The 16303-nt window shown below is 40.5% G+C and overlaps 1 protein-coding gene across 4 annotated transcripts in view; it reads right to left on the bottom strand.

The window, feature by feature from the left end:
* Nucleotides 1–16303, bottom strand: part of MYH10 (myosin heavy chain 10) — a 146972-nt gene that overhangs the window by 56115 nt on the left and 74554 nt on the right. For all 4 annotated transcript variants that reach the window (XM_059668649.1, XM_059668650.1, XM_059668651.1 and 1 more), the window contains 7 exons: nucleotides 14379–14442; nucleotides 13388–13486; nucleotides 11714–11857; nucleotides 11385–11480; nucleotides 7359–7477; nucleotides 6663–6815; nucleotides 3379–3552 (listed from right to left, as the gene is read on the bottom strand). In XM_059668649.1, coding sequence (XP_059524632.1) covers nucleotides 3379–3552; nucleotides 6663–6815; nucleotides 7359–7477; nucleotides 11385–11480; nucleotides 11714–11857; nucleotides 13388–13486; nucleotides 14379–14442 — 849 coding nt within the window. The remainder of the gene's footprint in view (nucleotides 1–3378; nucleotides 3553–6662; nucleotides 6816–7358; nucleotides 7478–11384; nucleotides 11481–11713; nucleotides 11858–13387; nucleotides 13487–14378; nucleotides 14443–16303) is intronic.

The raw sequence follows: 16303 nt of genomic DNA, 5'->3' as shown, positions 1-16303 counted from the left end.
TATATGTTTCTCTTTTTTCCCCCCCACTGACGACCCCTCGGCCTCCCCTACCCCCCGGCACTTGCCCTCGTCCCCAGTGTCTTGTGTCTGTTGGTTGTGCTTATATGCGTGCATATAAGTCCTTCGGTTGATCTCTTACCCCCCAACCCTCCCCTACCTTCCTGCTGTAGTTTGACAGTCTGTTCGATGCTTCTTCGCCTCTATTTTTGTTCAATAGTTTGTAATGTTCTTTATTATCCATAAATGAGTGTAAAGAATTGTATACTTTAAAAGAGTGAGTTTTAGGGTCTGTGCCTATAGCCTGCCATTCTCTGGAAGCTCAAAATTTAGTGGCCTGACTTCTTTCTTGGAGGAAGGTGGGGTTCTGAGTGGTCTATTTTATAGCTTCTGCATCAGCATTCATTGCCACTCTGAAATACAGCAACTTGTGATACAAGACTGAATGCCTCCATTCCAGGGCCTATCAGTTTCCTGAATAAATCTCTAGGATCAGTTTTCTGCAACTCACAAGGCCTTTCTATTTACTCGGGAAGAGAAGGCTGTGTACAAATAGCACTTAAAGAGTAACTAGAGGCTATAGTTAAATGTGAGTGAAATAATGTAATAACATGGTCAGGGGCAGGTGACAGCAGAAGCTGAGACTCCTCTGCAGTGAGCCCAGCACTGAGCCCTCCCTCCACTCTGCTAAGTTTGCATCCTCCCCCTGAAAGAACTACATGAAAGAACTTTCTGAGCAGCTAAAAAAAGACTGTGATCAAAGCAACCGGGATCTCTAACTTCTGAAATAGGATCCCAAATATAATTTAATCTTTTCTAAATGACTCAGTGACAGCATAATTATGAATATCCATTATGGTGTCTCCTTGTTATTTTTCCTGTGTCATCCTTCAATGTCAAGTTCACTATTAGCACTTCTTTTAATTGGAGCTGTAAGTATGAGTGACCATTTCCTGCCTAAGGCCAGAGGTACTTTCAAAGGTTTGTAAGCAGCTTTCTGAACTTAGAGGCTCACCCACTGCCGCCCCCCCCCCTCACCCCCACCCTAGGCTGGGCAGGGCTAGGTTTGGGAGAGAGGAGGTCAAGACTGGTCCATAGTTTTCAAGGTATTTATTTTCCTTCTGGAAAATGTTCTCACTCTCCATTTTGAAAGAACCATCAATAGCATCATTATCCCATATTGTACATGCCACAGTTAAATTTCCTACTGTTATAAAATCTTTGTTTCTATGGATAAGTAGAAAAAGGTAATCCTAAAGAACAATGGATTTAAAGAGTGAGTCAGCATTCAATCCTAAACTCCCTCCCTCCCCTTTCTGAGCCGCCTCTCCTTTAAGTTGGGACCAGTCAGGCAAGAAATAAAACGGTACATTCTAAAGTCTTTTGGGGAAGAGCCTAGAGATGCCAGTACAAAAAGTATAGGAGGAAGGAGGAAGGAAGGAAGGGGTAGAGGGAGGGAGCAGGGAAGGAGTGAGGAGAAAAGGAAGAATTCACTCTGCTCACTGTCCATAAGTATCTAGACCAGTGATGGCACCTATGACACCTCTGACACACAAACTCATTTTTTTGGTTGATTTTTCTTTGTTAAATGGCATTTAAATATATAAAATAAATATCAAAAATATAAGTCTTTGTTTTACTATGGTTGCAAAAATAAAAAAATTTCTATATGTGACGCGGCACCAGAGTTAAGTTAGGGTTTTTCAAAATGCTGACACGCCGAGCTCAAAAGGTTCGCCATCACTGATCTAGACAAAGCTGGCATATCCTCCCCATGCCAATAGCTTCTGAACACCCTGACTGGACAATTTTCCTAAAATCCCACTATCCTCCCAATTTCTGGAATGTGGCCCTTGGAACGCTCTCCCACTGCTGTCCTGGCCTTTACTGTCTCCAAATTCAGAGCGTCACTGACCAGGAACCACTAACCAGTGAACTACCACCATGTTCTGCTCTGTTCTCTGGCTTTAAGATCAGGTCCCCTAGGACCAGGGCCATGCAACTACTCCACACACCCCCACAGCACCCCAATCTTTTTATTTCCAGGCTGTAATAGAGGAGTTAACAAAATTTTGCAGCCTCGATCTTATCCTAATCTAATAATGGTAAACAAAACAACTAAAAGTGCAGATAGTTAATACTTTCTTAGCACATAGAGCTCCCAGTGTTACAGATACACATAAGTGAGCATCTCAAATCATATGATCGCTGATAATACCAATATTAAATGTTCTATTCCCTTATTTATATTAAATTCCCAAATAGTTTTTTGGGCAAAAAAAGCTGTAAGGAAATAGATGCACATGTTTGTGTGGACACTGGAAGTTACTACGAGTAATGCCTTCAATATTATTGCTAAACAATGCTTCAGGGTACACAGAGCAGCATCCTCCCAAGTGCAGTAATTTGAGAGTTCGGTCCCAAACAAGTGGCTGCAGTGCCTTGAAAGGTAAAATGATCTCTCATGTATGAGCCAAATGAAAACGATGTTCCTTCCCTTAAACCCAAACTTCTAATGCGCGACAAGTACGTCTCTAACAAGGTGAGTGTCCTCTAGGCTCCTGTTCCTTGTTCGGAACCAGGTACTGAGCATCCAGGCTTAGGCATTGGTCCTCCAACCCCTCAGACATGGGAACATGGGTGCAGACTGAGTAGCACAAGGAGAACTACTCTACAGCCTAGAGCGCCCCACAGAACACACCCCGTGGGAACACACCTGCTGAACCAGCATTAGGCCTTGACCTAAATGACTGGTATCAGTGCTTAATTGCGCTTTAGTTTTCCTATGTTTTGGTAGTTAGCAAAGTAAAACACACTCACTTGGGATCATACAGTTCCATTCGAGAGTTATACATGTTCCATGTATTTCTACATGATACTGAACCAAAAGAAAATGGTCTAAGATTGCTATAAAAATATACCTGCCTCAACCTTAAAAATAAAAACTTCTAATTAAAAAAATCTGCCAGAATAAAAACATCCTTGTGCTTATCAGGATAAACTTTAGTTATCTGAAAAATAGATTTACACGCCATGTCTTAGTTTTGGGCAAATGAAGTGCCCTGTATTGCCTAGGAGGCGAGTCAGGTGGAGCCCTCCACCCTCCCAAGGTGCAGAGGATTGGCAGTAAACGTGACGGCCACCACCATCGTGGCACCTGCAGTCTGGGAAGACCGGGTACACGAGACAAAGAAGGGTCTGAATGGCATGCTACTTACTTTTTCAATAGGTACTTTATCACAGTATCACCTTCCTAGAACATTTAGATTAGAAAATTAACACTGAGCAGACAGGATAATTCACACAGATCAGATTAAGCCAAGAAAAACTCAAGGCACCGCCTGCAGCAGCTCTGAAAGCCAGCAGCAGGGCAACACTCACCGGCCGCTCGATCAGGTCGATGCAGGGCTGCAGGTCGAGCCCGAAGTCGATGAAGTTCCACTCGATGCCCTCACGCTGGTACTCCTCCTGCTCCAGCACGAACATGGTGTGGTTGAACAGCTGCTGCAGCTTCTCGTTCGTGTAGTTGATGCACAGCTGCTCGAAGGAGTTCAGCTGCCAAGGTTGAGAGAACGGGTTTCCAAACATGGGGAGGGGACAGAAAAGCAGAAACAGTCATCTAGTTATCAAACAATTCATTAAAGGTCAATTAGGTGTCAACTATGTTATTGCTTGTAGCTAATGATAGCAACTGAAACGAAGGGGTCGCTCTCTCTCTCTCTCTCTCTCTCTCTCTCTCTCTCTCTCTCAAACACACACACACACATATACATTACTGAACGGCTACAATGAGAAAATAATAAACTCAGTATGCTAACTGAATAATCTACAAATAAAACAAAGCTTACTGGTGAATGGTTAATGAGTATAAATTATGAAATAAATGAGAAAGAGAAGAAGAAAAACAGAGAGACGTGGGCAGGCAAAGGAAAGCAAGCACCACCCCATAAGCTCCGAGGGGCCTAGAGCATGGACGTGGCGCGGTCCCATCTACTCTTCACTCAGCTGCCAGCGCAGAGGGCGCTCAGAAAGAACGAGTGTGTACCTCACAGGGACATTGTTGAGCTCTAGCCGGGCCTGACGAGCAAAATGCACTCAACCCATGTGAGGCTCCCGGCTGCTCCCTAGGCATCCCTTCTCATCAAGCGTCTGACCTTTGCCGAGACTAAGAGGGACACTGCCTTGCTCTCAGGAAGTGAACTTGAGCATCTTTGCATATGTTACAGGCATTTGTTTCCTCCTCTGCGATCTCTGCCTGTTTTTCTATTGTGCTGTTGATGGGATGAATGACCAAATGGATGAATTAATAGGCACAATATTCTTAAAGCAATCACTTTCTGTATTAGAGGCACTCAACCTTTTTTCCTGCCCTCACACTATTCACACAAGTAGCAAGTGCCCATAAATAACCTCTTTCATTATAAAAAGTGATCCTCAAGTAGGGCAGGTACAATCCATCTCCGAGGAGTAAATTTATAGTCTGAGACACATTCTAGTCCCCCACCCCCTACGGAGGTGTTACACTCACCATTTTGGAATGAGGTCAGGCTAGGAAGGCAGGGGCAGTGTCTGCTTGCTCAAACACATTTCGAATGAACCACATGAACATCTACAGGCTGCTCGACGGTGCTTATTCATGTCTGTGTCAATGGCATTGCTCTGCCTTAGGATTATGAGACCTTATTCTCTGTTTAGCCTTACTAGTATGTGTGGTGGTATTTTTTTAAAATAGTTTTTTTTATTTCTCTTCCATATTTAAGCTATCAACTATATGTTAAAACAATCAATATTTACATTGGTAATTCATGGTATAAAATTAAAAATGTACAAGAATTGCAGTCTCATTCCCTAGAGTCAACTACTATCACTTAATTCTTGTGATCCTTCCAGAAATAGTCTGTGCACTTATAAATGTGTTACCTTGTTTTATTTTTTAACTCAACAATGTATTTGGAGTCTTTCCATATCAGTAAATGAAGCCACATACTCTTTATAATGGGTGCGTAGCACTCCACTCTATGGGTATCTCTAGATTAATTGAACCAATCTCCTAATGGTGGGCATTTAGCTTTTCCCATGATAAATAACGATCAATACCACCCTTGAATTTTTAGCATTACACACTTTTCTACTGTCCGTGTACTTTCATGTATAGCTTTCTTTTACATCTTTAATACCCTCGTGAAGATTTATCCTCTACAGTACTATATTTTCCTATCCAAGAACAAGGTATGCTTTTTCAACTGTTCAAGTCTTCTATGTTTTCACAGTAGCCTTATAAAATTGTCTTATAAAACTGTCTTCAACTTAATCTTGCCCATTTCTTCTTAAATTTATGCTTAGATATTTCATCTGCTTTTGCTGCAGTTGGAAATATAATTCTTTTCTTTTATTACATCTTCTGATTATTTATATATAGGGTGGGAAATGATTTTAAAAATATAACTTTAAGTTACAGACATTTTTGTTTCCTTCTCTGTGAACTCTGCCCATTTACCGGGCCACCTTTCACGATTTCTCAAGTTATTTACAAATCAATGCACATTAAAGCAATTTCTTATTGTGGCAGTTGCAGCTGAGCAGGCAAAACAGCGTATACGGTACCAGTTCAGACTGCATGGGAACAGATGTAATTTTAAAGTGGCCAAAGTAGCACACTGATCCCAGGAAGTACATTATTACTTGTTTCTTACATATATACAATCAGCCTATCAGAGGAGAGATAAAGATATAAATATTTAAGAGATCAAAATGTTATCAACTTTTTTTGCAGGTGTATAACTACAAACCTTTGATGGATTGATGTTGAATAAATGGAAAAATCTAGTCAGATCAAGAATAAAAGATATTGAAATCCATCATCAAATCCTATGGCTTTATCTTCAAAACAGAGATCATTATCTTTCCTCATTTCTCCATCTCACACTGCTTATTCCTGACTCCTGAGCCGGCCACCATCCCCTGGCCCCTGGGCCACGATAAAGGCCAGTGGCCTCATGGTCTCCCTACTTCTGCTTTTGCTCCACACCACATTCCAGTTCCCGTTGGGCAGCTACATCTAGTCACTCTGGCTTTCCAGCAATTTCTAACATTAACAAATCTCCTCCCATACAGGACTGCTGCCTGGAGAACTTAGGGAGGCTGGGCTTCTCCTCCTTCATGTACCCATAAGGCCAGCACTGCAGAGACACCTCCCAAGACTCCGCTGTCTAAAGCCGGCCTCCCCATTCTCCTATCACAGCAGCACTCACAGTTCTGAGAATGTAGTGGCTCGTCCTCTTTTATGGTCTGAGTCTCCACTAGAATGGCAGGGACTATCCCTGCTTCTCTGCCACTACGTCCCCAGTGCCTAGCACAGCAGTGAGTGTACATTGTGAGCCTTCATTAATATCTGTTAAAAGAATGAGACGAGCCCAACCGGCGTGGCTCAGTTGAGCATCAACCTATGAACCAGGAGGTCAGGGTTCGATTCCCAGTCAGGGCACATGCCCGGTTGCAGGCTCGATCCCCAGTTGGGGGCGTGCAGGAGGCAGCCAATCAATGATTCTCTGTCATCACTGATGTTTCTATCCCTCTTATCCTCTCCCTTTCTCTCTCTGAAATCAACAAAAATAAATAAAGAAAGGAAGAATAATTTGAAGGAAGAGCAGGAGGGAGAGACACACCTCAAAAATTTCAAATCCAGCAATGTCCAGGATTCCAATGAAAGATGCTCCCTGACGCTTGGTCCTATCCAGAGCTTTATTGATCCGGTGAACGAGCCAGCGAAAGAGCCGCTCGTAGGTAGCTTTTGCCAATGCTTCCACTGCAAAGTCCGCCTGTAATTACACAACACCATGCTTTATTCTGGGAATGATCTCAACAAGGCATTCATGGCTATTATATATAGTTCAATGTTCTACAAAAATCCTGAAATAGCATGTACTGCTTAGTCATGTCTCAAGTTTACACATCAACAAAGGGTGTTAGTACAATTAAATGTAAACTAGAGACAATCAATTTAAGGGAAGGTGAAGACGGCCAGTAAAGAGGAACCCCTCCCTGTGTCCCGGGGCTTCTATGAGCCTATCTGCTCGGAGTCTGAAAGGAGTCCACCCTGAAACGGGGGAGTCCAACTCCTATACTCTTGGCGGGTGGGCTCTACAAGGACATAACTTTGTCCTCCTGGATCTACTATCTACTGGGGAAAACTCAAATTTCCTTTTAAAAAAACTATACAAGAAAACCCCCACTCAATTAGTCCCAGGAAACATCCATATTATAGAGCTTTATCTGATTCAGTTTGTCACACACCACTCAGAAGGTCTTATGACCACAATTTATCATTCAAACAAATGTAGAATAATTAATGGTAAATGTACTTGTTCTTTGGTCTGGGCTTTCTGCACGTAGTCTCGGCCGACCTTGATCCGGGGGGTAAGGATGGCCCGGGTGAACTCCATCACATTCATCCCAAGAAGATGGCACAGCTTCTGGGCAACTAGAGTGTAAAGAAATCTCCTAAATAGTGGCCTCCTCCTTATGATCCAGTCACAACACATGCAATAAACACTCGAAAAACCCGAGTCATCATTAAATGGTATTAAGAAATAACAAGTTTTAGGTCTGATGGAAAATCCCTTCATCCCTTCAAATTAATAGCACTCATCCTTAGGTTATTTATAAGAGATGGCTAGCCAGCAATTACTAATTATGGCTAATAATGCAAGTTACTGAGTCTTGGAAGCCATGATAACACACAGAATGTGAAAAACAGTGCTACCAAGATAACTGGCCGTGATCATGTAATGATCCTAATATTTTAATGGGCAAGAAATCTATAAGTTTAAAAAAAGTTATTTGATTACATGGCTAACATGAAACACGATACATAACTGCTACTTTTGTTATTGTTGATTCTCAGCAGCATTAGGGCACCTGCCTCACTAGAAGTTCATTGTCTAATATCCCCCAAGGTCCAACAAGTATACGAATTATTATAATTAGTTTTGAACTAAGTGTTAAAAATAACAATAATGTTCTCTAAAGGTAAGCGCATTTTGAATTATGTTACAGGGATAACCTACCCAGGTCATTTCAAGACCTGCATCCTATTGCCCTAACCCAGGCCAACTGCTGGCCGCCTGCAGGAGCCCTGTCTGCAGGGCGGGCCGTGCCTCGAGAGCACTTCCTGTGCTTTGGGGGCTCTTCTCACTGGCTCTTACCAATGGCCCTGCCTCAGCTGCTAGGTCATGGCTCCCTTTAGTTAATGAGTGGATCATGAGTGTAGGTATTGGATAGAAAATTAGAAAATACAAAGAAGTACAAAAGGCAAATTAATCCCTTTGCTTTGTACCATGACAAATATCATGTCAGCAGCTAAAATATACACTTCACAGTGGGGCTATATCTTGGTTTACTTCATTCCATTGGATATTTAAGGTAGCTCCCTTGTCGCCATTGCATACATCTTTCTGTGTGGTAAGTGTTCTGTCTGTCTCTTATTCCCCTTCCTGAGACTACTTCAAAGAGCCAAGCTTAGTACAAAAGTTCCAGAAGTTAAATAAAACACAGTAATTAATTAAAGCTAGCGAATAGGAAACTTACTGGCCATCTAGCCATGGCAAGTACAACTTTGGTTTTATGATGTTACGGTAAAGAAATGTGGCTAAATGTTTAAACAGGCCTATTAGAACTCATCTATCTTATGGAGAGCTGGCACCTTGGGTGGCAAACACTCACTACAGGGCTGAGTGCTGATCAAGGAAGAATAAAACAGAAATGGGTGAGACTGATTTCCAACAGGGGTAGGTGGAAACAGGGCAGAAAGAATGGGGGAAGGGAACAGAGTGGAAGAGATGGGGGTGGGTGGGAACAAAATCAGAGAAGTACACATTTTTCTGTAGCTCTTTTAGAATTATTTATATGTTGCATATACTAAAATATAAGCAAAAAGGGTTGATGGGGGGCAAAATGCAATACAAACAGAAATAAATGAAGCTACCTACATTACAAATGAAAGCGTAGCCAGTTGAAGGTGGAAGGAGGGAAGAGTAAAAGAGCCTTTTGACCCACCATCTGCTGATGGGCACTTAGGCTGTTTCCAAATCTTAGCTATGGTGAATTGTGCTGCTATGAACATAGGGGTACATATATCCTTTCTGACTGGTGTTTCTAGTTTCTTGGGATATATTCCTAGAAGTGGGATTACTGGGTCAAATGGGAGTTCCATTTTTAGTTTTTTGAGGAAAACTCCTTACTGTTCTCCACTGTGGTACACAATGGAATACTATGCTGTGGTAAAAAAGAAGGAATTCTTACCATTTGCAACAGCATGGATGGAACTGGAGAGCATTATGCTAAGTGAAATAAGCCAGTCAGAGAAAGATAAATATCACATGATCTCACTCATTTGTGGAATATAATGAACCACATAAACTGATGAACAAAAACAGATCCAGAGACAGAGAATCATTGATCAGATCGTCAAACCTCAGAGCGAAGGTAGGGGAGGGCGGGGTTAAGGGGGAGAGATCAACCAAAGGACTTGTATGCATGCATATAAGCCCAACCAATGAACACAGACACCAGGGGGGTGAGGACATGAGTGAGAGGGGCAATGGGGGGATAAGGACACATATGTAAAACCTTAATCAATAAAGAAAAAAAACAACACAAACAAACAAACAAAAACCTACAGTATTTTGACTCTGTACTCTAATGCTAACGAACCGTACACAGATACTGTTTACTAATTAGCAGGTTTGTTTTCCGGAGGAGTACAAGTGAGTAATTCTGAAGCTCTTTTATGGGTATTCTAGGATCAAACAAATAAACAAATATACTGTAGATAAGACTTCTTACTGTCAGAGAAAGGAGTTTCAAATAAAGAAAAGGAAATGGCTAGCATAAAACCTGTAGTGTCGGATCAAAATTGGAGGTATCAGTATAAATCCATGGTTTTGAATATACAAACAAAGAAATGAAAATAGGAGTGAGTATACACGTGTGTGCATGTTCCCTTGCTCTGTCCTCTGAGAGAAGTCAGAAACAAATGAGACCCTAGAACAGTGATGGTGAACCTTTTGAGCTCGGCGTGTCAGCATTTTGAAAAACCCTAACTTAACTCTGGTGCCGTGTCACATATAGAAATATTTTGATATTTGCAACCATAGTAAAACAAAGACTTATATTTTTGATATTTATTTTATATATTTAAATGCCACTTAACAAAGAAAAATCAACCCAAAAAATGAGTTCACGTGTCACCTCTGACATGTGTGTCATAGGTTCGCCATCACTGCCCTAGAACAACCAGGTATTGGCAGCTAAAACCCATTCTTCAATATGAAGAAATGGTAGCGAAACGGCCAATTCCAGGGCCGGGCTGGACAAATACAAAATGAGTCTGGAACATTTTGTGTTGCCATAAAGTAAGAAAATGCTTTAAAATAAAAGTGACAGAGTCATGTCAAAGTGGCCTGAGCACTAGCCGGAAGGACTCCAACTCCTCACGGCCACACACAGGACAGGAATGAATAGATGATTACGGAACGGACCATAAACCACACAATTAAAGACGGGCCCACGTGTCTATACTGACAGGAATGAAAAAGCGAAAGCTCTTCCTTACAGTAGAATTCCAGGGAGTGAATATAAAAGAACGATGCAGACAGAAGTCACCACTTGACATACACCGCAAGCAAGACTCATTTCCGGTAAGAATCATAAACGGACGCTACAACTAGTAGCCCAAGAGCCTGATGAGAGCCTGGACTTCCTTCCTTAGCCTCAGTGTCTCCCTCCTCTCCCAGATACTTGTTCCAAAGGCAGAAGGTAATCCGGTAGCGGAGAAACCCGGTAGACACTTCCTTAACCGAGTTAACCTCACCAACGAGACAAACTCACATAGGCCTGCCGATATGATGCACGAGAAGGCCACGCCACTTCTGTGATAGTCTCACCAAAAACGCGTAACCTGAATTTAATCAGGAGGAAACCTCAGACAAACCCAAACGGAGGGACGTTTTCCAAAACAACCGGCCAGCGTTCTTCTTCAAAAGTCAAGGCCACGAAAGACAGAGACTGGGCCTATGGTCCTGGTAAGGTCAACACTGGTAAGTCTCAGTAGCTGCAGCTCCCTTTCCCATCAGTTGTGTGGTCTCTGCAGCTTAGGTCTCCGCATGCCCCCAATCCCAGTGCCTCCCCAGGCCACGGCGGGGTCTCCAGGGCTGCCTTGTGTCCTACACACATCTCTTCCCTCAGATGACAGCAGAGTGGCCCTCACACATTCTGCTCCTGAGTCTGTGGCACTGCGTCGGGGGCGCTTTCTATGCCTGCGCTACATGTTCTTGCAGAGCACAACCACCGACCGTTTAAACGGAAATAAAATCAACATCATCAGTTACCTGTATTTTCCGGCATGGAAGCTTGATCAGTGTTTCGCTCCTTTTTGAAAGAAATGTTTCCAAACTGAAGCACTGAAGACACTACTTTAAGCATAGCTTTATTAAAGAGAAAAAAATTAATAAGAATATTGCATCGACATATAGCAGAGATATATTCTAATTTATTTTGACTAAAAATTAGCTGGACAAAACTTTTCAGGATATCTCTGAGGATGTCATAAAATTACAGGCAGTTCTCAGTTCCTCGATCATTTTCTAGTTTAGGCTATTAACCCCCAACATGTGTCTTATTTAAATGAGTATCAGAATCTTAGAGAAATCCCACATACACAGAATCTCTTCATGAGAGAAGCCCATTATATGCATCGCTTCCATCGTCTCCTGGAAGTTATCTTTGTCTTGCTGTCCCGGAATGGGAATATAACCGTTGGAGAGAAATCTGTAGTTGTTAAATCCTTCAAGCAGCAAGTCAGCTACGAGAAAACAGAACGGAATGCCTTCAAGCAACACTCATCAGCAGACTGAGCATGCCCACATCCAGGCGGCACCGACGCCCCAGGAGGCCAGTGGTTCCCCACCAACCATCACCCCACATACTTCTCACCCCCACACTTTCTCTTTCTGTATATGTTCATGCTAAATACACAAACACATACAGTTTCCCATCGTCTGCAACCAGGAAGGAAAATGATAATGTAAACTGCACAAATCTCAACGGGCGTTGGGGACAGTGGTTTATACAATATTTTAAATCGGATCGTGGGAAAAATGATGTAACTTTTCCAGAGAACTAAAACCTTATTGTTTTCAGATTTAAATATTTTAGAAAGCTTTTAAACCCATCTTCTATTCCTTTCTTAGCAAGGAGTTTATAGCAAACACTATGGGGTCAATATGAAGACTAAGTGGACCTAAGATAAACACCCAGATGTAGAAGGTGTGTGCTCAGCCCAGCCACCCCGAAACCTCTCTCCAAGGCAGTCTATTTAGTGGTAAATGTGCTTTTGAGAGTGATGTGCAACATAAAATATTATGACAGAATATTATAATGGTTAATACCCCCACTGTCTACTTGTACTTTAGGGGCCGTGAGTTAGAGACAACTTAACTCCCTCTTTCGATAAATGTGTTTGTTCCTGGAGAGCAGAAGGCTGTTTCTCAGGAGGGATCAAGACAGACAGGGCTACTTATCCCGAGAAAGGATGCCAGCACATGCTCCCAGCCTGCAGAGAATTTCTGATCGACATCACATTTAACTCTACTGGGTACTGATTGCTTTCTTTTTCTCTATCTTGAATACTTTGATATTATGTCTTTTGATCATTACTATTGCCAGTTGGGAAGCCTGAGAGTTTTCTTCCCGTTAGCATCACATACTGTATGTGTAGAAGCCTGAATTTTCAGTCTCTTGTTGGCTCTTTATTTTTGTTACTTATTTTTTTCCTTGCAAGTCATTTCCAATCAATTTCTGGGTTCAATGCTTTCACAGCAAAAGCATTTCATTGCAAAAGTCTACACCCCAATGAGAAAAGCATTAATGTGCATGTATTATTTCTTGTGAGATCTACGGAGTATGTTTATAATAGTCACAAAGAAGCACTGAGTTTGAGAAATTGGAAAGTTGTGCCTCTTCTCCTCCATCATATACTTAGAAACGTGCTTTTACCCTGCCCAGGCCTAAGCTTCCAGTCCTTGTGATTCAAGAAAAACCCACCATAGGCTTTTCCCAGGACTAGTGGAAACATAACATATATATTTAGTTGTTAATCTAGAAATAAAAAAGTTTGTTCATTAATTTTATTAAGTTTATTTTTTCTTACTTGTATATTTATAAATGTTGAAACAAAACTTTATAAAAACACACCATTTGCCTTCTAATTTAAAAAAGAAATAGAAATAATATAACACCACCCATGCACCTACCACTTAAAAGTATTTATCCCATTGGCATGGAAATTCCATTTCACTTTCATCATCTGACCAGCTAGAGTTTTGTAACTTACACTTTAGGTGTTCTCCTGCTCCAGACAGCAGCTGGTAAAAGATATGAAAAGTACGCTCATCTTTTGCTTGGCGAACAGCACGAGATTTTTCCAGAAGGTCTGAGCAAAGACGGTTAAGGATTAAGTTGGTCCTTTTTCTATGTCTATTTAATTATAAAACATTTTTTCTCTCTGATATAGGTCAGGTATCCTGCTATTAACCTCTAAATGGTTAAACTTTGTAAGTGAGAAAAGAAAATGTATGCAATTCATGTTTCCCACTAATCTACTAGATCCACTGGGCTAGTGGGGAACTTAAAACCTCGGTGTGCTTTCCTCACACCCGCCCCCCCCCCCCCCCCCACCGCCCCGTTCTTAACTTGGATTATATTCAAAGAATACAGCACTATACAAAGAACTATATTTCTATCACTGGAGATTATTCTAACAAGAATCAGAGAACTGTCATCTGTAACCTTCCTAACTGGCACACTACCAGTTCAGAAACACTTCTATTTTATTATCTGTACCCAAATTAATTCCATATAGACCTACCATTTCTTAGGACTAGTGTATGTATTTGACATTTTCCTCTAGTTTTGTTCTGCTTAACACTAACTGAAACGGCTTTAACTGCACTTTTATGAGGCTTGTTTCAATGGGTACACACCCATCCTACAAATGGCAGAAATAGGTGGTAAAAAATAAATAAGCTAACACAACCATAACTGAAGAGTAGCTCAATTTAACAGTATTCACCTAAAGGTCCTTATACCACACAAACATTCCCTGGGCTCATAACATATGGGTGATCCTCACCTCAGTGCGACTCTCCACTTCCCCAGCCACATGATCAGGTTGTGACCTGGTGTTATAAGACCAAGTCACAATCTCTTGGGACTCAAGTTTTACCATCTTGATAACGGGAGTGATATCACAAAGGGTTTCTTTGAGGCCGTAGGAAGAGGAAATGATTCTTTATTTTAGATTATACTATTCTGAAAAAGGATACATGTTTCAATGTTGGCCCCAACAATATAACCAGTTACATCAAAGTTGATCCGAATAAATTTGCCCTGAAAATAAATTACAAAGAAAAAATTGAAAATAAATAAGGCAGAAAGGATCTGAGCACCATCATAAATAAGCCAATGTACCCTGCCAAGTATCCATAAATTTGTAATAAAAATGAACCTTAAATATTGCCTCAAATAAAAAGAAAGGGAAAAAAAAAGCTTCAATAAATTTCAAAACTGTAGCAATAGGATAGGTTACCTTCTTGGACTATAACATAATAAAAATGAAACCCTAATCATTTAGAACTATTAAAAAGCTCTTCTAAATAACCTGAGATATAAGCAATTTCAATAGTATAAAAGGAACACTACACCCAGCCTGATAATGATAGACTTGAAAAACTGAATAATATAGATAATTTCCTAGGAAAATAGAAATCCATTTAAGAAAAAAACAAGAGAAAACTTGAATGGACCATAATCACAAAAAGTAATGAAGTCATTTGGCAAATTCCTAAGGAATATGTAATTGCCTTACTACATAACTGTTTTAGGGAAACAGAATCCAGTGATTATTTCATAATTCACTTTAAAAAATTATCACAACACTGAATACCCAAACAGGTAAAGATAGACTAAAAAAAGGAAAGCAAAATAAAACCGAATATCTTACTCATAAGTATGTGTGTGTGTATGTATATATATATGCCAAATTAAACACTGCAAAACAAAGAAACACAACAATGATCAAGACTGGTGTATTCCACGACAGCTAAGAAGGGCTGATGCTAATGTACATACTACTATCATTCATCACATGAGTAGTCAAGGGACTGAAGGGCTTTCTTCAAAGAAATGAACAAAGTGACTCTAAAATTTATAGGGAAATGGAAAGGACCTAGAATAGTCACAACAATTTTGAGAAAGAGAACAAGAACCAGAGCTGAAGGGCTCAAACTATTCAATTTCAAAAAGGTACAAATGTATTAAGACAGTGTGGTAAGGACAGAGACCGAGTCCAGGCATAGGCAGACATGTACGGCCAATCCATCTTCAACTGAGGTGCCAAGGTAATTTAACAGTGAAAGGATCTTTTCAACAAATGAAGCTTAAAAAGATGTAAAATAAAACAAAATAAATGCCAAACCTGGACCCTTACCTCACTTCATACACAAAAATTAAGTCAAAGTAGATCACAGACCTAAACGTATGGGGTAAAACTATAAAACTTCCATAAGAACAGAAGAAAATTTTTACAACCTTAAGTTAGACCAAGATTTCTTAGACAAAATACAAAAAAGCAGGAACCATAAAATTAAGCACTGATGAATTTTATCAAAATTTAAAACTTTTGTTCTTCAAAAGACACTGTAAAGAAATAAAAAGAAACTTCAGACTAGCAGAGAATATTTGCAGAACACATTGTCTGATAAAGGATTTGTACCCAGAATACATAAGGAACTCCTACAACTCAATTATAAGAAAGAGCAACCAAATTTTTAAAAAGTTGGATAAAACATTTGAACAAATTATCTCAATGATATGTATGGCTACATTTTTAAAGAAAGACTAGCAAGGATATAGAATTAGAACTCTCACAAAACCCTGGTAAGAATGCAAAATGGTACAGCCACTTTGGAAAATGGTTTGCTAGTTTCTTATAAAATTAAACTTGTTACCATATGACTCAGCAGTTCCACTCTTAGGTAGTTACCTAAGAGATACGAAAGCATGTGTACACACAAAAACTTGCACAGGAATGTTCATAGCCACTTTATTCTTAACGGCACTCAATGAAAACAACCCAAATGTTCATCAAGTGGTAAATGGATAAAGAAATCATGGTATAGTTACACAATGAAATACTACTAAGCACTAAAAAGGAACCAACCAGTGATATGCTATGTCAAAGAAGTTAGAC

This window comes from Myotis daubentonii, chromosome 16 (genome assembly GCF_963259705.1).
Source record: "Myotis daubentonii chromosome 16, mMyoDau2.1, whole genome shotgun sequence".
NCBI classification, from domain to species: domain Eukaryota; kingdom Metazoa; phylum Chordata; class Mammalia; order Chiroptera; family Vespertilionidae; genus Myotis; species Myotis daubentonii.
Note: the sequence above shows the minus strand (reverse complement) of the source record. Positions and strands in the feature narration are given on the sequence as shown.